The sequence below is a fragment of the Prionailurus bengalensis genome, chromosome D1 (genome assembly GCF_016509475.1).
Source record: "Prionailurus bengalensis isolate Pbe53 chromosome D1, Fcat_Pben_1.1_paternal_pri, whole genome shotgun sequence".
Lineage (NCBI taxonomy): Eukaryota > Metazoa > Chordata > Mammalia > Carnivora > Felidae > Prionailurus > Prionailurus bengalensis.
In genome coordinates this window covers 82040109-82066719 of record NC_057346.1, presented here as the reverse complement: position 1 = coordinate 82066719, position 26611 = coordinate 82040109, and the positions used below count along the sequence as shown (strand labels likewise).

Sequence of the window (26611 nt, the reverse complement as noted above, 5' to 3'; positions counted from 1 at the left end):
CTCCTTGTAGACATGGCAAGCAATGTGGATTATTATAAGTGAAATGGAAACCTTCTAGAGGATTTCAAACAGGAAGATGACATAATGTGATTTTAACTGTTAAAAGATCAATTTGGTTACTGCATGAAGAATGGGTAATAGTGGAAACAGAGAGGCAAGTTAAGAGCCCAATAATAAAAGTAATGGTAACTTGGACCAGAGAGATAATAGCCATAAAATTATTGTAATACTCCAGGCAAGAAATAATGAAGACTAAGTTTAGGGCAGAAACAGTGGTGACAGAGAGGTGGACTTTAGCTGAAGATGGATGTAATAAGTTGAATCAATTGTACTTTTGACTAATTAGATGTGGAAATGGGGTAAGAGAATGAAGAAGTTAAGCTATCAGGTAACTTGTGTAGGTAGTTGAATGGAAAAGATTACTAACCGTTGTAAAAAATAAGAAGAAGAGCATGTTGGTATCTGAGAAGGCTGATTAATAGTTCCATTTTGGATATATGGAGTTTAAGGTACCTTAGGACAAGCAGATGAAGTTGTATGGTAGGCAGTTGCATCTGAAGTTCAGGAAAAGACAAAGATTGGAAATACTAATTTTAAAAACATTAGCATATTAGTGTAAAAGCATAACTGTGGGTCTAAGAAAAGGCCAACTGGCCTTAATACTGTGTCATGTGTACACTGAAGATGAATGGTGATAGTTAGGTGATACTTAAATTTGGTCTCACTTCAACTATGGGTGATGTATACACACTTACATGTACATCCTGTTCTCATTCACATCTTTTTTTTGTTTGTTTACATTTTACAGTCTTTAATTAAGCACATAAAACTGTACTATTTAATATATTTCTCCATGAACTTTTTGTGAAATTCAGATCGCAGTGTATCATTTACAAATCTTTTGTCTTTCTTCTGATCATCTACACCTTTTGCACAGTTCTTGAAAACAACATCATCATCCCACCTTCTTTTAACTTTGAAGTTGGCCTGAGGCTGGGATGGGCCAGTGAGATTAAGGAGAGGGTTTCCACTCAATATGTTTTCCATACGTATTCTTTCTTCTTCAGCTTTTTCTTCTTGTTCCTTCCTGGCCTGCTCTTCAGCTCTTTCTTTTTTAATTTTTTCTAGCTCTGCAAGAAGAGCTGCAGTATCATCATCATCACTCTCCTCTTCAAAATCTTCATCTTCATCTTCCTCATCTGTTAGAGGATCATCTGCATCAAGGTTGGCAGCAGGAATCTGGTCTAACCGAGGTTTCTTGGACACTGATGAGGAGGTTGTATGTTCTCGTGTTGGATGATCTCTATTTTTTTCTCTGGCGGCAGCTCGCTCTCTCTCCTCTAGCTCTCTCCTGAAGTCACGGTTGCGAACCTCTTCAGGGGCATCCTGAGTGGTTTGTCTATATTTTATCTTTGTATGAGAAGGTAGGTCTCTACTTGAATACTACTTTGAGAGTTGGCTCAAATCACCTTCTCCTTTTCCTCTCCCCCCTCTCCCAGGTTCAAAAGTTGGCCTAGCTGCTGTTGTCATCTTTTATGCTGCTACCCTCCTGCCGCTCACGTCGGCCGGGGTCTAATGCTGCAGCCTCCGGAAATCATACAGACACCATTACAACTGGTACCTCCCAGGAGCCTCTGCCTCATTCACATCTTTTAAAGTTACCATGGACATAAGACTAGCAGCTTTTTGTAATCAAAATGCCAAGAAAATTCTGAACTTTCTTAGGAAAGTAATGAGGACAAAGAGAAAATATGATTTTTTCCTCAGGAAAAACTATGCTGCATGGACAACTGGAATATTGTATGTAGACTAATTGATGAAATCTTTAGGATATTGGGAGATGAATGGATTCTAAAGAAAGTCTTATTCTAAAAATATATCTTGACTATTATTGGAAGACAAGGAAAATTAGGCTCAGAGATCACGGGTTGAACCAAAATTACATAACAAGAAAATGATAGTGTGGAGAGTAAGATCCAAATCTCCTGGTTCCTTACTTATAGCTTTATAAAATATATATATAAATCATATAAAACGGCTGGAGCAAAAGGCTGGAAAATCTAGCTTATGAGTCAGGATAAAATAATTAGACTTCTTCTAGTTTGGAACAACCAACACTAAGAGGTAATGGCCAAGATTATGAAATAATATTGGGTTTGATAGGATAGGATCAGATACTGGACTGTGGGGCATAAACTACTACCCAAGGGAATGTTGTGAACAAAGGAAGATATAACTAGTCAAATTTCCTTTACAGCTGTTCCCACATCCCTGTTTTCTACTGCAGTGTCTTATCCTTCTGGTTCCTGATACTCAACCTCTGTCATGCAACATGAATCTTGACATGTTCCAGAGTCATTTCCTGTTTTGGGCTTTACTATTGACCTAAGACTTTAGTCTCAGAATAGGGACCAAAGATTTTACTGGCTTGCCTGGATTGACTTTTCAGAACCTCTGGATTCTTCATTATCTCCAAATTCTATCCTCAATAGTAAAGGTCAAACATTAAGTTTCAAAATTCTAAGATACAGGGGACTAAAGGGTACTCTGTGAAACCCAGAAAAGATCAATTTAGGTCAATTTAAAGACCTTGCAAATTTTATTTGCTTTATCACTATTCATGATATAGAAAGCAATTTTTGTACATTACCGTGAAGACACAGTAAGATACTAAGTGACTTCATGTAGCTTTACCTAAATAGCTCTGCATGAACAATCACAAGGAATAAAAGTAAAAGAAAAAAATTAAGATGAATAATTCTAGAAGAATTGCTATGTGCCAGTCACCATGCAAATCACTTTCATATACATCATCTAATTTAGTGTCAGCAAATATATAAAAACATTACTATTCTTACTTTATTAATGAGGAAACTGAGGCTCGGAAGTTAAGTGACTAGTCTGAGATCTACAGCAAGTTATTCCTAAATGATGCAGGAAACAGAATATCTTGAAGGATCCAGAACAGAGTGGAGTTGGATGAATGATGTAAAGAAGAGAAGGCCAACAAATAACCTAAATATAACAGTATGAGGATATACAGACACTAGTGCTCAGATGTTCTCCATATTTGTTGATGTCAGAAAAGGGAAATTAGCTAAGTTTAACTTAGGATACTGGTGTCCAATAGAAGGCTGGATTTGCTAGCAGATAGGTCTGCAAGATACTAGAATGAGTAAGAGATGTTGTGAACTCTTTACATTCTCTCAAAGGAGTTACTTTAAATAATTTTTAAAATGTTTTCTTTATGTATGAGGGAGAGAGAAAAGAGACAGTGTGAGTGGGGGGAAGGACAGAGTGTGTGTGGGGGGAACACAGAGGAACCAAAGCTGGCTCTACACTGACGTCAGTGACTGTGGGCTCAAACTCACAAACCGTGAGATCACGATCTGAGCTGAAGTCAGACGCTCAATTGACTGTGCCACCTAGGTGCCCCATCAAAAGGAGTTACTTTAGATGTTCATCTTTTTTCAGAAGAGAAGATATTTTATACATGTGATTATGTGAAATATATGGATGTTCATTCAACAAACAATTTTTTTTTAATAATATGCTAGCTGCTATGCTCAGTAGGTCTGTGGATAGATTGTTGAACATGACAGATTGGGCCTCAGTCCTCCCATCAGATAATTCAATAAGCAGTAATCATGAAGGGTGCAGGGAAACAAGTGGGGTGCTGAGGGAGTATCTGATCTAGCCTACCTTTAATCAGGGTATGCTTCCAAAAAAAGTTCTGTCTAAACTGAGACCTGAAGGATGAATATTATCCAGGAAGAGAAGAGCAGAAGTATTTCAGAATTAAAATCAAGTGCAACGTGGGAATTGTGTGGCTTCTCACAAACCCTTCCAGGGGTGGAATTTCGTAAATCAGTCAATTGCTTAGGTCCCTCATGTTGTCATAATGTTCCTGAAATCACTGCCTTCTTTATGGTTTCTGGGTAAGCCACTGACACACTCTAATTTTCCCATGTGATGAGTGAGAATCTGGGGAGTGTCCCTCCAGTGTGCAATGTGGAGCTGACGTAAACCCACGGGAGTGAGTGATGAAATGGGCAATGCGGGGTGTGGACTCAGATGGCCTGGGTACAAGGACTGGCTGTGCCAGATACTAACTTGATGATCCGAGAAAAAAAAATCCCTAAAACTCAGTAGCCAAAGAACAGTGACATGAAGATGAGCAGAGACGGAATGCTATTCCCTGACAACAAAAATGAGGAATTTCATTCCAGCTAAGAGGAAAATGTATTCCTCTAAATTGTTTTCAAACTTTATTGGCATCCCACTCCCCTGGGCTTGTTAAAACAGATTGTTGCGCCTCATCCCCAGAGGTGCCAATCCAGGAGGTCTAGGCTGTTAATTCTGGAGCATTACCATTTCTACCAAGTTCCCTGGTACACTGATGCTGCTGGTTCAGGGATTACACCTTAAGAACCGCCATTGTAGAAAATGTTGCCTATTAACCAATCTTCAGCCTGTTGCTTACTAAACCAGCAAATCCAACTCTTTCTTCAGTTCCCATTAACTCTTTCTCTCAGATAACCTCAACTACCAACAGAAAATGCTGCAGTGTGAAGATACAAGCAAGCACATTGTTAACCATTTTAAAATGCCAACCTCTATTCTAAGAGGCTATTTTGGCTGAGGTCTTCCATTTGGTCATTTTTAGAGTAAAAGAAGTAATGGAATATACCATCAGAAGCTCCAAAGGAGTTAAAACTACTACTGAGTACAAGTGCTTATTTTCATTAAGAGCAAGGACGTCACTTAGGATTATTTTCTTGAGAATTTAAATGCCAACAAATGCAGCCGTATTTGAAAGGGTATCTTATCCCCACCTTGGCTTCTTTTTAATGTCATATGACAATTTCCACTTTCCACAAGGTGAGCATTCACAAGCCTACATTTCTTCACTAAATTACTTTTTCTTTCTTGCACTTGTTTTTTCTTCCATCCTGGAAGAGTGACTCCCAAAAAGAGTTACTTTTCAGATGACGCCATTAAAAAGTATGGGCATAAAAATCAAAACCTTAGGCATAAATCATCAATTGTTAATTCTCCATTTGAAACAAGTATATTCTCAACATCAGTACAATCCATGTTGATGCAACGTAGCGTTAGGATAACATCAATGAATGTAGGAAAGGACTGGGTCTGAAACCACAGTATCTTCATCCTTGCCTTTTCTAGTAGCTTCAAGTTGACCTGCATCCTCCTAAAATTTGGAAGACGTGACTGATGACCACACATCAGAGAGAGGATCAGTTGAGAGATATAGACATAGCTTGACATGTACTATGTAGAAGAAGGTTATCTCATTGTACTCAGGAGGCCTTGAAGCATTTTTACAGGCCATGTAGGCAGATTTGGAACTCTAACTCAGTACCCCAGGCTCCTAATCATACTGCCTTCTAAGTTTCTTAACTGTCTCTCAATACTTATTTCAATGTCTTTTGCTCTGCTTAACACCATTTTCCAGGGCTTTCCTCTTTTTCCTGCCTTGCCCCACCTAATAATGTGATTACCTTTAATAACTGCTTCAAAACTTCAAAGGTTTTCAACCATTTTTATAGGGAACTCACAAAATTTAACAGCTTTCAAGACCTAGTAAAATTAATCTTTATTGGCCTGTAAGCCCTACGTAGAGTTTTCCTAAACTGTGCCTGTCAGCAAATCAGTCTCTTACTTCAGATCATATCTGACTTGAACCTGCAACTATCTACTTTCCCATTCTTCCATTCTCAGTGCCCAACAGCCACCAGGGTTTCTAGACTTCTCTTCTGCTATAATAAACAGTGCACACTGTCTCTTGTCTCCAGGAGATAAGACCGCATGCTTCAACAACAAACTGTAACTGTTGTTTGAAATGACTGTTCAAGGTGACAAACTCTTCATCATAGACAAGGGGGAAGATGAAGAAAACATTCCAAGGATTAAAGAAGACCTCAGCCCAGAGCAGGAGGACTAATATTATAGCAAAGACAATTTCATTGTGACTTGATTAACCACTGAAGAGAGGAGCAAGTTTGGAGAGGAGCATAGTAATTCCTTAGTGCTTACTTAATTTGAGACCTCTAACAACTCCCAGAGTCATGGTGGGTCACATCCATTTTAATAGAAGTTTTTCCACTCACCTAGCTTCTTCTTCCCTATATTCACCTTGGGGTACACAACATGCAGACATTCCTCTGATGGAATTAAATGCCATATTTAGTGGTCAGTTAAGTCCACCATACATACTCACAAAGAGTGATATTCTAATAAATAAATATTTTTTTAGTATACTTGACACACAATGTTACATTAGTTTCAAGTGTATAGCATTAGTGATTCAACAAGCCTATACTTCATGCTGCGCTCACCACCAGTGTAGTTACCATCTGTCCCAACACATCACTATTACAATATCATTGACTACATTCCTTATGCTGTGCCTTTTGGCCCTGTGACTTATTTATTCCATAACTGGAAGCCTGTATCTCCCACTCTCTTTCACCCGTTTTGCCCATTCCCCCACCCCTAATCAATAAATCCTGATAATGTAATTTACTTATTATCGTAATAGCCTTGGGTATCCTTAAAGTTTATTTATTCATTTATCTTTTAGTAATCTGTATACCCAATGTGGGGCTCGAACTCACAACCCCAAGATCGAGTCACATGCTCTTCTGACTGAGCCAGAGAGGAGCCAGAGAGGTGCCCTTATCTTAATAACAGCTTAAAATCAGTAGTAAATCAGTAACAAACAAAAACTTCTGGCCTTATTTATGGGAAAACCTGAAATATATGTAATAATGAACAATTTACAAAGTTTGTCTTGCATATGCTACTCTAATTGATGTCCATCACAATCTAACACATGAGAAGAGATTATTACTCCCATTTTAAAGATAGGAAAGTTTTAATGAGTTACCCAAGCTCACACATTTAGTTCATGACAGGTAAAGGTCTTAAAAACATGTGTCTTGTTTTGAGCTTTTATGCTTACAACATGTACAAAACTATTAGAAGCATGAAGCAAAAATGGCTATATTCTCTTGGTTTCCATAACAATATAATATCTTTTTTTCTTCTTTTTAATTTGATATTGTCTTCTCTGTATCTTTACCACTTCATCATCCTGTGCTCAACTACTAAATATTGGAATTCCTCAGAGTTCAGGCTTACCTTGTATTCGTACCTTCCCTCGTACTGTGTGAATTACTTCATCCATTCACGTGGATTTAAAATTCTATCTCTATGCCAACAATACATGAGTACGTTATTTCTACAATATTCTTCTGAGTCAAGATGCAACTCTGTTCTTAAAACTCTACATGGTAGTGCAAGTTTAATGGGCCAAACGTTGATCTCTAAGCTCTTGTTTTCTACCCGCTTGCCACCTTTTCACAGAAACTTGTTTCTCAGCCAGTGTCTCATTCAGGACACCATATAACCAGATATTCAGGCCTCAAACCAGGACACTTTCTGTGACACCTTCACCTTTTTCACTTCCTACATCCACTCAATAAATAAGTCCTCTTGATGGTATATCACCCAAACAGGTCTCAATTCTGTCTGCTTCCCAACATTCTCACCATTAATGTAGTCTAAATCAGCAATAGCAGCTCTTTTCAACTTGCTCCCTTGAGTCTAATTAAATGAATGTATATATATTGTCTTTTAAATGTCTTTTAATGTCTTTTAAACATGGAAATTAGATCATGTCACTTATACTCTGCTTATGATCTTTTGATGGCTTCCTTTTAGCTGCTAGAAGACAAATTATTGACATAATTTATAAGGTCCTTCTCTTATTAGCTATCATCCAAATCTTATCTCATGGCTCTTCCCTCCCTCCTTCACTCTACTTCTGCACATTGGCCTTCCCTCAGTTGCTCTAATGTGTCAGCCTCTTTAATGCCTCAGAGCCTTTCTGCGTGCTCCCTTCCTGTGTTGTCCAGTCACTCACATCTCATCATTCTTCAGTTTGCAGCTTAAGTGTCATTTACGCAGAATGGGCTGACTCTCCCGATTTAAATTAAGTCCTTATGTTATACACTTTCAAGCATCCTATTCTTATCTTTACTAGTACTTATCACAGTTTTAAATTATTTAAGTCTTAATGTGATTATCTGTTTATTTAAAAAAAATCTTAGTAGACTATAACATTCATGGAAGCTCATGGGCTCTCCTCTGCACAGTATTCCTGGTGGAATATATATTGATATTATTTATAATTGAACAAATAAGTTGAACAAGATTTTATAACTTATTGAATACTGAGCTGGAAGTCAAAACCCTTAGTATCTAGTTCTTATCTTGAAGCCAACAGGCCCTATGATCTCTCTTCCTCTCTGGGTGCTGTGGTTTCCTCATGTGCATAAAGAAAAGGTGAGAGTCTTTGTTTTCTAAATTTCATTTCATCTATAAACTTCCCTATATCTATTGCACAGGCAAAAATACATCTAGCAACCATGATTGGGGCCTCAGAACACATTGAATAGGTCTCCAAGAGAAGGGAAAATGTTATTTATTTGTACCATCATGACATTTATGCCAGTTGTGTTGCTATTTTTGCATATTTAGAAGCAAATTTAGGATTGTATCTTCTGACTCTGCCTTGCTCTTTTGCAAGAAATTTTAATGAGATAAAGTTACACTTATTAATCACAAACTGGATTTGTGTGTGTGTGTGTGTGTGTGTGTGTGAGAGATACTTTGTGAGGGTGTGATGTCCTCTAGGTCTCCACTTCAAAGGGCATCTTGGCCCAATAGGATAAATTTCATTCAGAGATTTAAGTTTATCATCAATCTAGTCTATGTCTTCCTTTCTTTGTATGTAAAGTCACTGGCCATCAAGTTAATTGAGATCATAAAAATTATAAAATAATCCAAATGCTTATTTTGTAAGCCATTAGTGATCCCAGCAAGGAGGAATCTGTCATGTTGATTTTTTTATTAGACTCTGTCTGGAAGACAATACAATGAAACAGACATCCTCATCTTTATAAGTACATATTCAAACAAGTCAACACCACTCAGAAGACAAAACACTCCTTCCAAATTACCAGTGTTTATCTTCCACTGTGTTTCTGTTCCTACATATGGTATCTTCTCTCCGACCCAAATCTTGCTTTTTTTAAAAAAAAATTTTTTTTATTATAGATCACAGATGTTGGGCTAGTAGGTTTATAAACTAGTCCTTACTTCTGGCTTTAAAGTCAGTTCCACATTTATAGGACACTTTTGGAATCGTGTAGGAACTCAAATATTTATGATTGCTGCTAACCTCAGAATTAAATGTCGCCTTCCCCTTAGAGCACGAGGAGGCATTTTTTCATTAGATCCTGGAAACTAACTGGCTCAACTCCCCAAGAAGCTTGGGATCATTTATCCTAGAATTATCTGGTAGTTGAGAAAACTAACGTAGACATTGGGAAACCAGCCTTCCCACAGAAAGAAAGAGTAATGAGCAATGAATGGCATGCCTCTGGTTCTGTAACTGAGCCATTTAGGCTTATCTCCAAAAGTTCAAGTTACATACAAGATATTTTTCCTCTTTTCGCTGTGTTTAGGACCTGGGTAAAGGAGTAGGTGTCTTTTCACCTGTGTTGGAATAGTTTCAGAATAAGACGTGTATGGTGAGTTTTTACGGACTGTGTGTGACTTCCATTTATTGTATTGTCTTGCTACATTTCCTTTATAAAGGTTTTTTTGTTGTTTTTGTTGTTGTTTGGTTTTTTTTTGTTTTTTGTTTTTTGTGTTTTTTTTTTTAACCAGCAAGGTGTAGGCTAAATAACATATATTTTGAAGCCAGGTAGAACATGTACAGATATCGGTACTCCCACTCTCTGCTCTAAGTCTTGATGTTCTTATTCATGTGTTGACAGTGCTGCCTAACTTACCACGATGTTGTAAGATTGAAAGAAGGATGTTCTAAATGCCATGCCTTGGAAAGGCATAAGGTGACGTTCAGTGGTTGCTAGTTAGAAAGCTTTCTTCCAAAAACAGTTAATTTAAGTTTGGGCACTTAAATGAATAAACTTAGTGGAGTAGAAAATTGAAAAAAAAATGCCATGCCTTAGAATATAATAAATGTTTACTAACTAGCATTACTATCAACATAGCTATTATTATATATGGCTTCCAGAAAATCATGTTTCAATAGTGTGTGTGTAGTAGAGTGAGGAGAAATGAGGGGTGTTTCACCAACTATTGGGTTATTATTGTTGGCTGAGAACTTAAGTGCTTTCACATCTGCTATGTCATCTCTTTCAACTACTTTTCTCATGTACTTGGAATAAATGATATGCCTGTGGACCCACAACTAGTGAAGTAGTAGAGCCAGGAATTAACCAAGACTTCTCAGGTCTGGAGACCGAATGTGAATAAGCACCACTCAGTGCACCAGGGCATGCTTTCATACAATTCACAGGGCCAAATTAGAGCCAAGAGTTGTCTGACTGATAAAGTTTGCACAGACAATAAATAATTGACATAAACCTATCTTAAAATTTTTGCAAAAAATACATGTATTACTGCAGGTGAAAAGAAATTAAAAAAGAAATTGATAATACATAAATTTCACACTTAGCTTTCATGGTAAATATATGTTTTTCTTTTAAAAATCTTAAATTCCAGGGGCACCTGGGTGGCTCAGTAGGTTGAGTGTCCGACTTTGGTTCGGGTTCAGCTCGTGGTTCTGAGCTCCGCGTTGGGCTCTGTGCTGAGAGCTCGGAGCCTGGAGCCTGCTTCAGATTCTGTGTCTCCCTCTCTCTGCCCCTAACCCACTTGCATTCTGTCTCCATCTCTCTCAGAAATAAATGAACATTAAAAAAAATTTTAAATCTTAAATTTGATATGTACTAAGAAGCAGTATGGCATAATAATACTTGTTGGTGTAGATTCTGAAGCCCAACTGCTGAGTGAGTGTCCTGACTCTTACCAGCTTGGCCAAGTTACTTAGGATCTCTGTGTTTCAGCTTCCTCACCTATAAAATAGAGCTAATAATAGTACCTACCTGACAGGTGGTTTGGAGAATTAAATTAATTATGCTACCCTTAGACATTACTTAAGCAAGTTCTGGCCCATTGTAAGACCTCAATAAATGTTAACTGAGGTTGTAATGGGGATATTACCAAAATGCTCTGGATACACAAAAGATGGAATATTTTTTTTCTTCCTAGAAAGGTCAAAAAGGCTTTTTCTCCTCTTGAATGCTCTTCCTTCACCTTTTCTCTGCCTGCCCACTCACTTTTGTCCCTCAAAATCCACTCAGATGTCATTTTTTTCTGCAGAGCCTTCTGATCTCCCTGTCTCTCTTCTTTACCAGAAGGAATCACTCTATTCTTTATGCTACTTCTGGATTCTGTATCTCACCACCATCCATTGAATGGTTTTTATTTGCTTTACCTTTCATTCTCAGCTTTGGTGAAAATGCTACTTTGCACTGAATATTTAAGATTATCTTTTGAACATTCTAGGAACTTAGAGTATAATAAAGAAAAAATACAGAGGAAAAGGACAGATGAATCACAAAAAGAAAGAATACACAAAGAAAGAAATGGTTATTTTTTTCAGTAAATGAAGTTAAGAAAGCTGGATAACCATTTTGAAAAAAATTGAGAATCTCACATCACAACTTAAAGTAAAATAAACCTCATTATGAATTTAAGAATGTAATATTTGTACTGAAAAATAAAATGCAAGTAAATATCTTATTAGGAGCTCAGGAACAAAATTTTTCTAAGTTTACAACAAAGGAAGAAACTATTTTAAATTGCAATTGTTAGAATAATAGGTATAATTTCTATATAGCAAGAAAAGATGAAAAAACTATATTAAAGATGTGAGCTGGAAAGATATTTTCAACAAATACAATAAAATGAGCATTAATAACCTTGACTTACAATAAATGATTTAAAATAAATAAGAACAGACAAACTCACATACAAAATCAATAAATAACATATTAAACAGTTTTTAAAATAATAAATATTAATCTCTAATAAAGGTATTTAATCAAGTGTGTAATCAAATATATAAAATTTATCCACATTGAGATGTCAATGTAAAAGAATTTAAGTGAGTGTCTTGTTTTTTGTGTTTTTTTTTTAAAGAGTAAAGTTCATCTTTGGCATGAGTATGACCAAACAGGTCTTCCACAAATTGTAAATGGGGATGTAAATTGATACATCTTTTTGGACAATAATTTGATAATAGTTTAAGAAAATTTTTCAAAAATGTTCATTCACCTTGAGGCATCACCTTCACTTCTAGAACTTATACTAAGGAAATTATCAGATTTGTGTGAAAGTATGAATGTACAAGGACAACAGCACAGCATTCTCTTTATGGTGCTGTCATCCAAAAGCAACTTTAGAATAAATTCTAGAGTACCCATATATTTGTTTGTGTTCATCTACATGCCAATAAATACAGACCTTAATGGCTTTTAATGGCTGCTAACAAAGTATTGCAAATTTTAAAAGCTGTTATGAAAATATCTCATTTATTATGATCAAATGTTAGTAAGAAATTTATATGTATGTTGGGGTAGAAGAAGGGAGTTTGTATGAAGTGTGAAAAGGTACATAAAGATTATGTGTATAGTGGTATTATGATTTTTATCTTCTTCTCTTTAAGAGTATGTAAGACCGTGTTGTCTAGAATAAATTTGCAGTGCATTTATAATTGGAACATGTCATTATTATGAAAAAAGGACAATATTGCCCAATAACCAAATGGATTTATACACACATGCACATACACACACACACACACACACACACACACACACACACACACTTCTGTAGTTTCCAATGGCATTAACTAAATACTTGGAAACGGTCATTTAAAGGCCTCCCCCTGTGTAATTAGAAACACAGCTGCCCAGGCTTGCACAAAAATAATTCTAGACTCCAGATTATGTTTTCCTATTTTTCTTTCTCTTCTTAATTTTCTAACGTCTAAAAAAACCCCAAAACACCATGAATTATTAGATCATGAAAAAATTACCAGGGGGAATGGACCATTTTTAAAATCTTCATTTTTTATAAATAATTTGTTTTAGGACCTCAACATTCAAAACACTCATGATTTACAGTTTAGAATGCCAGATCTATTTCCCATGGAATGCCAGATACATTTTCCAGATGTGTTGTTTATGAGGCTAGATTATTTATCACAGGTGTCAGGATTTTTTTCCTCTTTAAAATTCTCTAATTAGCCCAAGAAGAAAGAGGAAACGTGTGTAATTCATTTGAGAAACAGGATATAGAAGCAACATAAGCTGCTCAGTTTTAGGACAGATTTTCTATAAGCTGCCAGGAATTGACACCTAACATTAACACGTATCATATAAACAAATAATAGTAGAGATCTAGCTGCTATTGAGACAACATCTTTACCTTTATTTACAGTGTTCATCCAGTACTATCCTTTTAATATTTATGTCACGTGTCTCCTCTATTTTTTTGCAGAAAAACAACTTTCTGTTCCTCACTAGTAATTTTCCTTTAGATAATGATGTTGATTTTGTTACTGTGGCTCATGGTAATGACAACCACCACCATTCACAATATTTATTAAATACTTATTTCAGGAGAAACACAGCAATTCTATCATATTTTTTCCATTTTGAAGATAAGGATACTTACCGATAAAAAATGTCTAGGTAATAATTAGTGGAGATAGAAATCAAGCTCAAGTTTGTCTAATCCTGGTTTAACCCTGATGTGATCCTGTTGTCTTTGCCAATGCATTCTGGAATGGAGAAAACATATTTATTTTAAGCAAAAATACAATGTAAATGTAAAATGCCTTTTTGTACCGCCTAGTATATTCTTGGTTTTACAGTCCCATTTTCTTCCAGGTGTTTTTCAAGATGTCTCATGAATCCTTATATACCTACACATACCAGGAGTAGAGACAGATTACACACAAGGTGACAGGTACACTTAATACATAAAACACCAACCTTGAAATAAAATGATGCCCAGGTACCGTAGGGCTTTTGCTACAAGTAGGTTACTGCCTACCTTACATGAGGGAGACTTTTTGACTTTTTTCCTTTCTTGGTTCGAAGAAGTAACTACCACCTGTGAAATGCCTATAGACAGGGCCCCGTGGTGAGAAACTGCAACTCCAGGAGTTGAGTGCAGCCTTCATCCAATAGCCCACAAAAACTGGGAACCTTGGACCTACAACCACAAAGACATGAATTCTGCCAACAACCTGAGGAAGCTTGGAAGAGGATCTTTTCTCACTGATGCCTCTGGTGAGGCCCCAGCCAGGCAGACACCTTGATTGCAGCCTTGTGAGAACCTGACCAGAGCACCCGATTAAGCCACGCCTGGACTCCTGATGCATGGAACTGGAGGTAATAAAATGTGTGTTCTTTTAAGTTAACTGAGTTTATGGCTGTTTGTTACACCGCATAAGAAACCTATGGGGCGCCTGGGTGGTGCAGTCGGTTAAGCGTCCGACTTCAGCCAGGTCACGATCTCGCGGTCCGTGAGTTCAAGCCCCGCGTCGGGCTCTGGGCTGATGGCTCGGAGCCTGGAGCCTGTTTCCGATTCTGTGTCTCCCTCTCTCTCTGCCCCTCCCCCATTCATGTTCTGTCTCTCTCTGTCCCAAAAATAAATAAAAACGTTGAAAAAAAATTTTTTTAAAAAGAAACCTAATACAGGCCGTCAATTTGCATTTTACTTATCCATGCATGCAAATGATGGCTCACATAATTCCAGTGGATAACCTGTTAGATAAAAGGGAAGTAAATCTACCAGAATGATTTTCTCAGTCATTGGCTTAAATTTACAAAGAGGTTGGCTTTTTTGTTTGTTTGTTTGCTTGTTTGTTTTGGGAAGGGAGTCAAGGAAAACTAGCTTCAATTTTTTAAACAGGAACAGAGATACCTTTTCTATGACTTGATTTATGAATTATTAATTGCACTTCTTCATTTCATCTTATGATATGGCCTCATGAATTTTTAAGTCTGTCTCTGAAGTGTTTTATAACACTACTATACAGCTACGTTATGTGAAAAGTCTACTATTTGTAAGCTTTGGGAAAAGCAGAAATGCATCTTTCTAGGTTTTTTTAGTCTTTATTTATTTTTGAGAGAGAATGACAGAGTGTGAGCAGGGGAGGAGCAGAGATAGAAGGAGACACAGAATCCAAAGCAGGCTCCAGGCTCTGAGCTGTCAATACAGAGCCCAACGTGGGGCTTGAACCCACGAACCATGAGATGATGACCTGAGCCGAAGTCAGACGCTCAACCGACTGAGTCACCCAAGCACCCCACATCTTTCTAGTTTTTAAGGACACTAATTTTGATTAAATAATCTCCATATGAAATTATATATGGGATATATATTTTTTTTTCATGTTCTATGGCTATGAAATGAAAAGTATTCTGTAATTTGTAAATCAGTTCATGCAGGCATAGGGTTTTTAATGTTTAAATCTTTTATATTAAAAAATTATAAGACGTTCTTTTCTTGGGACTGCTGTTTGAACAGCTTTAATGATCCTGGGTTTCTCTTAGGGCCCTCACATTGTGGATCTTACAGAGACTCTAAAGGTGTTTTGTGGGGTTTCTGGTTGGGGAGAGGTGAGGGAGTTCATATTCTGAGTGAAAGCAGAGATTAAACAGCCAAGATAAAAGCATTTGAAACGAATACATATGTAAGCATTCTTGCTTTCATCCCTCTGGTTTCAGGAGAAATTCCCCTACTTTTTTTTCCGAAAAAGTATCCTTTTCCCCATTATCTGGTTTCTAGAAACTTCCATCTAGTTTTGATCTGCTACTTACCGTTCCATTCCCTGGATCTTTAACATTGGTTTTGTTTTGCTTGGTTTGGTTTTCTTCAGCATTTACTGTGGCTGCTCCCTAGGCTTTTATCTTCCAAAAATCCTATTCCAGCTGTGCCCCCACCTCCTTGTCTAGCTACTATCTTCTACTTCCAGCTTCAGTTGAAGTTTCCCTTAATTTTTGCTTGAACTGGTCCTTAAACTCTCCCCCAGTTCTCTCTGCTCTCCAATCCATGTTCTGCCTTGCTCAAAGGGTTATCTAACACAAAAAGGGTAGTTCAGGGGCCCCTCTTCAGGCTGATGCTAAAAACAATGCCCGTGCACATCCTGTAGAATGGGTTGCCTTTAGGCCCGTCTATTCTGCAGCTCTCACTCTGCCTCTCCCCTGTACACCCCACCGGAGTCTGTGTCCCAGGAGTCTGTGTACTTACCTCCTCTGGCCTATCAATCAGTGCTTATTAAGAGAATGAATGACTTAAATTCTGAATCTAACATTGGCCTGGCAAGAAAAGGTGAATATGGTTTATGCAGCCAGTGAATCTGAGGAAGATCATGACACAGAAGTAGAACTTTGGCAAAACAACCACTCTGAGACTTTCAGCAAAGCAATATCCACCCTTGTTCTAGAATTGATACCGTAAATTCTCTCTTGGGGTCAGATTTCTGTCACCTTTCGTGCACACCAAGGCTACAACCTATTCTCAGAGCGGCTCTGCTTCTTATGACAGTGTCCGTCCTTGGGCTCTGGGGCCCATGAAGGTCTAAGACAAGTGTTCGTTTTCTGCATTTCCAGTTTCTCTTCTAATGGGAGAAAATGAATAAAAATATTCGCACTCAGAGAAAGACTGCCTTGGGTCTTAACTAAATAACCCAGGAGATAGAGCAGGCATGCCTCCCGAAAAGCTGAATAGCACGACATAAGAAACTCAGTGCATCTGTGGACTCCACAGTCTGGCAAAACAGACTCTCTTGTGGCAGCTGCTTGTCATTGTATACTGCCATTTCTCAAGTTTACTTTTTGTTTGTATTCCCTCAGGATCAAAATCTTCTCTGTTAGCTTTGAACATTCAGAATTTCATAATCCAGAATTTCCATAATCCTTCATCTACAAGCAGTGCAATCAGTTCCATGAGTGCTAGGACCAGCTGCTTATCAAGCTTCTGAAGACACGATGCTTGGCATTGGGGTGTTGTGGTGCGATCCTGCTCGAAGATACCCTACAAGATGGGATGAACATATGGTCTGTGTTTTCTAGGGTAGTTTTCAAAGGGTTAGCTCTGTTGTGGTTATAATTAGTGTTTGTCAGAAATAAGATTCTTGTTCATAGAGATCTGGTTATCATTAAAATAGTGGTAGCTATCCTAGAGAATAGTTTACATTTTGGAGGGGGGACAGAGTTTAAGAGCATGAGCTGAGAATCGAACTAAGTGGGTCCACTTTCTGGAACTCCTATTAACAGTTGTGTGAGCTAGAACAAGGACAGTCCACTAAATTTCTCTGATCTTTGCTTCCTTCACTGTAAAAAGGGAATGAAAGTGTGTTTGCATCATAAGGTCACTGTGAAAAATAAATAAGGTGATTCATATAAACCATTCAGCACCAAGTTTTATATGTTAATGCCTGAATGTATGTTAGCTATTTTGATTATTATTAAAAATTATATAGATGAAGGAACAGAAGCATAGGAAATCCGGAGAAGTTGCCTGAGATAGACAGCTGGTAAAAAGTTAGAAATAGGGTTTGGATCCAGATCTCCCTAGTACCACTTCTCTTTGTTGTTTTAAACAGAAGCATCCCAGCCACATACTCAACCATATGCTTCACAATTTCTTGCTGTGGGAAACCCAGGGTCAAGTTGATTATACCTTCTCCCTTTTCCTTTGAGAAGCTGGGGGTAGGGTGGGAGGGATTGCATGGCGATGATCTAGAGAAGGCACACCCATCATTCTTTCCTTTGTTTCTTATGGCTGAGCCTCAGTTGGTTAGTGAAAGAGGCAGAGGACACCCTATTCACTGGGGTGGATGCTGGGGTACTAATTAAAATATGCAGTAATTGATTCAGCATGGAGAACAAGCGATTGGAATGGACACTGTGGCTTGCTCCAGATCAACATCCTGAAGGTCCCCTGCTATGCGAGGTTTGTGTCCTTCAGTTGCTAGCTTGTGGGGAGGTCTGTGGGCTGGCTTGGGGTAGAGACTCTTCCAGCCCACAGGAAGTATTCCAATATTTTAGCTCTGGTACAACCATGCAGTAGCATGCCAGCTGAAGGTCAGCCCTGGAGGTGTGTGCCTTTCATCCTGGTTATTGGTTTGGCTTCTAATCCTGGATACTCTAGTGCTTTAATTCAACGGTGAAGTTTAAAATGAATTATATTCAGTTCCTTGGCAAGTGAGGACTACTTCAAATCCAGTCAAGTCTGATTCTGTGGACTTGAGTCCTTAATCCTGTGTCACACTACCCCAACCTCAGGATAATAAAATGCAACAGCTTCAGTTGATAGTCGAAAAAGCCAAGACCTACCAGACTGCTAGTAACAGAGCTAGAACTTGAACTTAGGGCTCACTTTTCTCCAGAGCCTTCTCATCACATCACATTTGCCTCTCTAATCGACACCAAAAACATTATTAGTCTTTCCCATAAAAATCTCACCCCCTCATTGTTTTAGCTCCCTGGTTGGGAGAATTCCCAAGGGCAGTGCCTCATGCATTTGAACCTTATCAAGCATATGCAATGATCAAATATCAACACATACAATGACTCAGAACTTCTTTTTCCTGTGATTTACTATGTTCGAGCAGGATTGCTTTTAAGAGATTCCTGTTCAGTTGAGCCTCTCAAGCTATTCTCAAACTAACCACACTTGCTCAGACCAGATAAAGATTGTTTTTTCATTTCTGTGTGATATGAATAATGTGTGAGATTTTTGAAATTCAGAACTTATTGCAATTTCCCTCATACTTAGATGAGCAACCAGCATATTTGCAGAATGTATTAGCTTAGCCAAATACATGCTCAGTGAAATGGTATTCTCTGGGTCCCTGGTGGGGGGGGGGTGTCTCCCTTGCAGCAAAGGGAGAGAATTGGGAGATGAACAGGGTGTACATAAGCACATGGGTTAGAAAAGTATCTGCATGGGGAAAATGTGGCTCCAAGTATGTTTTTTCTTTCCTGACTTGTCATATCATAATTTTAATTAGGTTTAATTTTTCTTTATCCAAATTCCTGACTTCTAATTGCCACCCTAGTTTCCTAAGAAATGAAAATGACACGTGACAAGTCAGGCCACTAGCAATGACATTGAAATGGTCCATGAGTCCCTTTGAAAGCACATGTACGTTCAAGATTCCGGACAACTGCACACAACTTCCATCAATAAGACAGTTCTTAATGATTTCCCTCTTATTTATTTTACAGATTTTCTAAAGCATATCATTATTCAACAGTCCACCTTTTGCTTATACTGCTTCTCTCACTCAAGTTTAAGTTGAATTCACATTTCTGTAGCAGGTCATGTATCCTAATAACTAAAGCAATAGGATTTCAATGTATTTCTTTATGTATCTATTTATGTCTGTATCTCAGTTTCCTGCAGGGTATTCCTTATATCAACATTGTAAGTTTATTGTGAATTTTTTATTTTTTATTTATTTATTTTTTTTATGAAATTTATTGACAAACTGGTTTCCATACAATACCCATCACCCACCCTCTCCTCCCTCCCACCCCCCATCAACCCTCAGTTTGTTCTCAGTTTTTAACAGTCTCTTATGCTTTGGCTCTCTCCCATTCTAACCTCTTTTTTTTTTTTCCTTCCCCTCCCCCATGGGTTCCCGTTAAGTTTCTCAGGATCCACATAAGAGTGAAACCATATGGTATCTGTCTTTCTCTGTATGGCTTATTTCACTTAGTATCACACTCTCCAGTTCCATCCACGTTGCTACAAAAGGCCATATTTCATTTTTTCTCATTGCCATGTAATGTTCCATTGTGTATATAAACCACAATTTCTTTATCCATTCATCAGTTGATGGACATTTAGGCTCTTTCCATAATTTGGCTACTGTTGAGAGTGCTGCTATGAACATTGGGGTACAAGTGGCCCTATGCATCAGTACTCCTGTATCCCTTGGGTAAATTCCTAGCAGTGCTATTGCTGGGTCATAGGGTAGGTCTATTTTTAATTTTCTGAGGAACCTCCACACTGCTTTCCAGAGCGGCTGCACCAATTTGCATTCCCACCAACAGTGCAAGAGGGTTCCCGTTTCTCCACATCCTTTCCAGCATCTATAGTCTCCTGATTTGTTCATTTTGGCCACTCTGACTGGCGTGAGGTGATACCTGAGTGTGGTTTTGATTTGTATTTCCCTGATAAGGAGCGACGCTGAACATCTTTTCATGTGCCTGTTGGCCATCCGGATGTCTTCTTTAGAGAAGTGTCTATTCATGTTTTCTGCCCATTTCTTCACTGGGTTATTTGTTTTTCGGGTGTGGAGTTTGGTGAGCTCTTTATAGATTTTGGATACTAGCCCTTTGTCCGATATGTCATTTGCGAATATCTTTTCCCATTCCGTTGGTTGCCTTTTAGTTTTGTTGGTTGTTTCCTTTGCTGTGCAGAAGCTTTTTATCTTCATAAGGTCCCAGTAATTCACTTTTGCTTTTAATTCCCTTGCCTTTGGGGATGTGTCGAGTAAGAGATTGCTACGGCTGAGGTCAGAGAGGTCTTTTCCTGCTTTCTCCTCTAAGGTTTTGATGGTTTCCTGTCTCACATTTAGGTCCTTTATCCATTTTGAGTTTATTTTTGTGAATGGTGTGAGGAAGTGGTCTAGTTTCAACCTTCTGCATGTTGCTGTCCAGTTCTCCCAGCACCATTTGTTAAAGAGGCTGTCTTTTTTCCATTGGATGTTCTTTCCTGCTTTGTCAAAGATGAGTTGGCCATACGTTTGTGGGTCTAGTTCTGGGGTTTCTATTCTATTCCATTGGTCTATGTGTCTGTTTTGGTGCCAATACCATGCTGTCTTGATGATGACAGCTTTGTAGTAGAGGCTAAAGTCTGGGATTGTGATGCCTCCTGCTTTGGTCTTCTTCTTCAAAATTCCTTTGGCTATTCGGGGCCTTTTGTGGTTCCATATGAATTTTAGGATTGCTTGTTCTAGTTTCGAGAAGAATGCTGGTGCAATTTTGATTGGGATTGCATTGAATGTGTAGATAGCTTTGGGTAGTATTGACATTTTGACAATATTTATTTTTCCAATCCATGAGCAGGGAATGTCTTTCCATTTCTTTAAATCTTCTTCAATTTCCTTCAGAAGCTTTCTATAGTTTTCAGCATACAGATCCTTTACATCTTTGGTTAGATTTATTCCTAGGTATTTTATGCTTCTTGGTGCAATTGTGAATGGGATCAGTTTCTTTATTTGTCTTTCTGTTGCTTCATTGTTAGTGTATAAGAATGCAACTGATTTCTGTACATTGATTTTGTATCCTGCAACTTTGCTGAATTCATGTATCAGTTCTAGCAGACTTTTGGTGGAGTCTATCGGATTTTCCATGTATAATATCATGTCGTCTGCAAAAAGCGAAAGCTTGACTTCATCTTTGCCAATTTTGATGCCTTTGATTTCCTTTTGTTGTCTGATTGCTGATGCTAGAACTTCCAGCACTATGTTAAACAGCAGCGGTGAGAGTGGGCATCCCTGTCATGTTCCTGATCTCAGGGAAAAAGCTCTCAGTTTTTCCCCGTTGAGGATGATGTTAGCTGTGGGCTTTTCATAAATGGCTTTTATGATCTTTAAGTATGTTCCTTCTATCCCGACTTTCTCAAGGTTTTTATTAAGAAAGGGTGCTGGATTTTGTCGAAGGCCTTTTCTGCATCGATTGACAGGATCATATGGTTCTTCTCTTTTTTTTTTGTTAATGTGATGTATCACGTTGATTGATTTGCGAATGTTGAACCAGCCCTGCATCCCAGGAATGAATCCCACTTGATCATGGTGAATAATTCTTTTTATATGCCGTTGAATTCGATTTGCTAGTATCTTATTGAGAATTTTTGCATCCATATTCATCAGGGATATTGGCCTGTAGTTCTCTTTTTTTACTGGGTCTCTGTCTGGTTTAGGAATCAAAGTAATACTGGCTTCATAGAATGAGTCTGGAAGTTTTCCTTCCCTTTCTATTTCTTGGAATAGCTTGAGAAGGATAGGTATTATCTCTGCTTTAAACGTCTGGTAGAACTCCCCTGGGAAGCCATCTGGTCCTGGACTCTTATTTGTTGGGAGGTTTTTGATAACCGATTCAATTTCTTCGCTGGTTATGGGTCTGTTCAAGCTTTCTATTGCCTCCTGATTGAGTTTTGGAACAGTGTGGGAGTTCAGGAATTTGTCCATTTCTTCCAGGTTGTCCAATTTGTTGGCATATAATTTTTCATAGTATTCCCTGATGATTGTTTGTATCTCTGAGGGATTGGTTGTAATAATTCCATTTTCATTCATGATTTTATCTATTTGGGTCATCTCCCTTTTCTTTTTGAGAAGCCTGGCTAGAGGTTTGTCAATTTTGTTTATTTTTTCAAAAAACCAACTCTTGGTTTCGTTGATCTGCTCTACAGTTTTTTTAGATTCTATATTGTTTATTTCTGCTCTGATCTTTATTATTTCTCTTCTTCTGCTGGGTTTAGGCTGCCTTTGCTGTTCTGCTTCTAGTTCCTTTAGGTGTGCTGTTAGATTTTGTATTTGGGATTTTTCTTGTTTCTTGAGATAGGCCTGGATGGCAATGTATTTTCCTCTCAGGACTGCCTTTGCTGCGTCCCAAAGCGTTTGGATTGTTGTATTTTCATTTTCGTTTGTTTCCATATATTTTTTAATTTTTTCTCTAATTGCCTGGTTGGCCCACTCATTCGTTAGTAGGGTGTTCTTTAACCTCCATGCTTTTGGAGGTTTTCCAGACTTTTTTCTGTGGTTGATTTCAAGCTTCATAGCATTGTGGTCTGAAAGTAAGCATGGTATAATTTCAATTCTTGTAAACTTATGAAGGGCTGTTTTGTGACCCAGTATATGATCTATCTTGGAGAATGTTCCATGTGCACTCGAGAAGAAAGTATATTCTGTTGCTTTGGGATGCAGAGTTCTAAATATATCTGTCAAATCCATCTGATCCAATGTCTCATTCAGGGCCCTTGTTTCTTTATTGACCATGTGTCTAGATGATCTATCCATTTCTGTAAGTGGGGTGTTAAAGTCCCCTGCAATTACCACATTCTTATCAATAAGGTTGCTTATGTTTATGAGTAATTGTTTTGTATATTTGGGGGCTCTGGTATTCGGCGCATAGACATTTATAATTGTTAGCTCTTCCTGATGGATAGACCCTGTAACTATTATATAATGTCCTTCTTCATCTCTTGTTACAGCCTTTAATTTAAAGTCTAGTTTGTCTGCTATAAGTATGGCTACTCCAGCTTTCTTTTGGCTTCCAGTCGCATGATAAATAGTTCTCCATCCCCTCACTCTCAATCTAAAGGTGTCCTCAGGTCTAAAATGAGTCTCTTGTAGACAGCAAATCGATGGGTCTTGTTTTTTTATCCATTCTGATACCCTGTGTCTTTTGGTTGGTGCATTTAATCCATTTACATTCAGTGTTATTATAGAAAGATACGGGTTTAGAGTCATTGTGATGTCTGTATGTTTTATGCTTGTAGTGACGCCTCTGGGACTTTGTCTCACAGGGTCCCCCTTAGGATCTCTTGTAGGGCTGGTTTAGTGGTGACAAATTCCTTCAGTTTTTGTTTGTTTGGGAAGACCTTTATCTCTCCTTCTATTCTAAATGACAGACTTGCTGGATAAAGGATTCTTGGCTGCATATTTTTTCTGTCTAGCACTCTGAAAATCTCGTGCCAATTCTTTCTGGCCTGCCAAGTTTCAAAAGAGAGATCAGTCACGAGTCTTATAGGTCTCCCTTTATATGTGAGGGCACGTTTACCCCTTGCTGCTTTCAGAATTTTCTCTTTATCCTTGTATTTTGCCAGTTTCACTATGATATGTCTTGCAGAAGATCGATTCAAGTTACGTCTGAAGGGAGTTCTCTGTGCCTCTTGGATTTCAATGGCTTTTTCCTTCCCCAGTTCAGGGAAGTTCTCAGCTATTATTTCTTCAAGTACCCCTTCAGCACCTTTCCCTCTCTCTTCCTCCTCTGGGATACCAATTATGCGTATATTATTTCTTTTTAGAGTATCACTTAGTTCTCTAATTTTCCCCTCATACTCCTGGATTTTTTTATCTCTCTTTTTCTCAGCTTCCTCTTTTTCCATAACTTTATCTTCTAGTTCACCTATTCTCTCCTCTGCCTCTTCAAGCCGAGCTGTGGTGGTTTCCATTTTGTTATGCATTTCGTTTAAAGCGTTTTTCAGCTCCTCGTGACTGTTCCTTAGTCCCTTGATCTCTGTAGCAAGAGATTCTCTGCTGTCCTGTATACTGTTTTCAAGCCCAGCGATTAATTTTATGACTATTATTCTAAATTCACTTTCTGTTATATTATTTAAATCCTTTTTGATCAGCTCATTAGCTGTTGTTATTTCCTGGAGATTCTTCTGAGGGGAATTCTTCTGCTTGGTCATTTTGGATAGTCCCTGGCATGGTGGGGACCTGCAGGGCACTTCCCCTGTGCTGTGGTGTATAACTGGAGTTGGTGGGCGGGGCCGCAGTCAGACCTGATGTCTGCCCCCAGCCCACCGCTGGGGCCGCAGTCAGACTGGTGTGTGCCTTCTCTTCCCCTCTCCTAGGGTCGGGATTCACTGTGGGGTGGTGTGGCTCGTCTGGGCTACTTGCACCCTGCCAGGCTTGTGATGCTGGGGATCTGGCGTATTAGCTGGGGTGGGTAGGCAAGGTGCACGGGGACAGGAGGGGCAGGCTTAGATCGCTTCTCCTTAGGTGATCCACTTCAGGAGGGGCCCTGTGGCAGCAGGAGGGAGTCAGATCTGCTGCCGGCGGTTTGGCTCCGCAGAAGCACAGAGTTGGGTGTTTGCTGGTAGCGAGCAAGTTCCCTGGCAGGAACTGGTTCTCTTTGGGATTTTGGCTGGGGGATGGGCGGGGGAGATGGCGCTGGCGAGCGCCTTTGTTCCCCACCAAACTGAGCTCTGTTGTCAGGGGGCTCATCAGCTCTCCCTCCCTCTGTCCTCCAACCTTCCCGCTTTCCGAGCAGATCTGTTAACTTATGACCTCCCAGACGCTAAGTCGCGCTTGCTGTCGGAACACAGTCCGTCAGGCCCCTCCGCTTTTGCAAGCCAGACTCGGGGGCTCTGTTTGGCCGGCGAGCTGCCCCTCCGCCCCGGCTCCCTCCCGCCAGTCCGTGGAGCGCGCACCGCCTCGCCGCCCTTCCTACCCTCTTCCGTGGGCCTCTCGTCTGCGTTTGGCTCCGGCGACTCCGTTCTGCTAATCCTCTGGCGGTTTTCTGGGTTATTTAGGCAGGTGTAGATGGAATCTAAGTGATCAGCAGGACGAGCAGTGAGCCCAGCATCCTCCTAAGCCGCCATCTTGCCGAGACCTCCAATCTATTGTGAATTTTTTAAATATTTATTCATTTTGGTGGGGAAGGGGCTGAGAGAGAGGGAGAGAGAGAATCCCAAGCAGGCTCCACACTGTCCATGGGGCTCGATCTCATGAACCGTGAAATCATGACCTGAGCTGAAATCAAGAGTTCGATGCTTAACCAACTGAGCCACCCAGGCAACCCTATTGTGAGTTTTAAATAAGATTCAAACAAATCACTTAGGAAACATGCCAACACTCATTATTTATTAATAAATTTTACTTTTTAAAATAGATTTTAGGTGTGGGCTATGAAAAGAAGGGATCCCCTTCCGCCGTTGGCAGAGATCTCTTCATGTAACTTGGGTCTCTGATTCTAGAATGAACCCTGAAAACCCAACCTCTGGTTGTACAAATTGTGCACTGCATATATCTGGGAGGCATAATGCACACACACAGCAACCCTGACATTCCTACAGCTCCCTCCTAATTGGTAGGCAAGTTGGAAAAATGTCATGAAGAGTTCTTGGTATGTACATTTTGGTTCTCTTCTGTTCTCTCAAGCTATGTTCTCTATCTTGCTCTCCCCTTGTAGTTCCATTGACTTTGGTTTTTATAACTCTGGACTTTAGGACTGACCCTGGTTTGGACTATTTACTTGTTTTGCATTGGACTTTTTCTTTTTCTTTTCTAATATAATTTATTGTCAAATTGGCTAACATACAGTGTGTAAAGTGTGCTCTTGGTTTTTGGGGTAGATTCCCATGGTTCCTCGCTTGCATACAACACCCAGTGCTCATCCCAACAAGTGCCCTCCTCAACGCTCATTACCCATTTTCCCCTCTCTGCCAACTCCCTATCCACCCTCAGTTTGTTCCCTGTATTTAAGAGTCTCTTGTGGTTTGCCTCCCTCCCTCTCTGTTTGTAACTATTTTTCCCCTTCCTTCCCCCATGGCTTCTGTTATGATTCTCAAGATCCACCTATGAGCGAAAACATGATATTTGTCCTTCTCTGACTGATTTATTTCACTCAGCATAATACCTTCCAGCTCTATCCACGTTGCTGCAAATGGCATGATTTCATTCTTTCTTCAAATACCTTTATTTTAATGTTTATTTTTGAGAGATAGAACATGAGTGGGGGTGGGGCCAAGAGAGAGGGGGACAGAGGATCAAAAATGGGGTTTTGAACTCACAAACAGTAGATCATAACCTGAGCCCAAGTTGGCCGCTCAATCGACTGAGACACCAAGGCGCCCCTCAAATACCTTTAACACCATGTCCTGGTGCCATAAC

At 39.1% G+C, this 26611-nt stretch overlaps 1 protein-coding gene across 1 annotated transcript; it reads right to left on the bottom strand.

Moving 5' to 3' along the window:
• Positions 1-793: 793 nt before the first annotated feature.
• Positions 794-1620, bottom strand: LOC122483636 (spliceosome-associated protein CWC15 homolog). The gene is given in 1 exon segment (XM_043580838.1): positions 794-1620. A coding segment is annotated over 1 exon segment (696 nt). The 5' UTR covers positions 1531-1620; the 3' UTR covers positions 794-834.
• Between the last annotated feature and the right edge of the window lie 24991 nt (positions 1621-26611).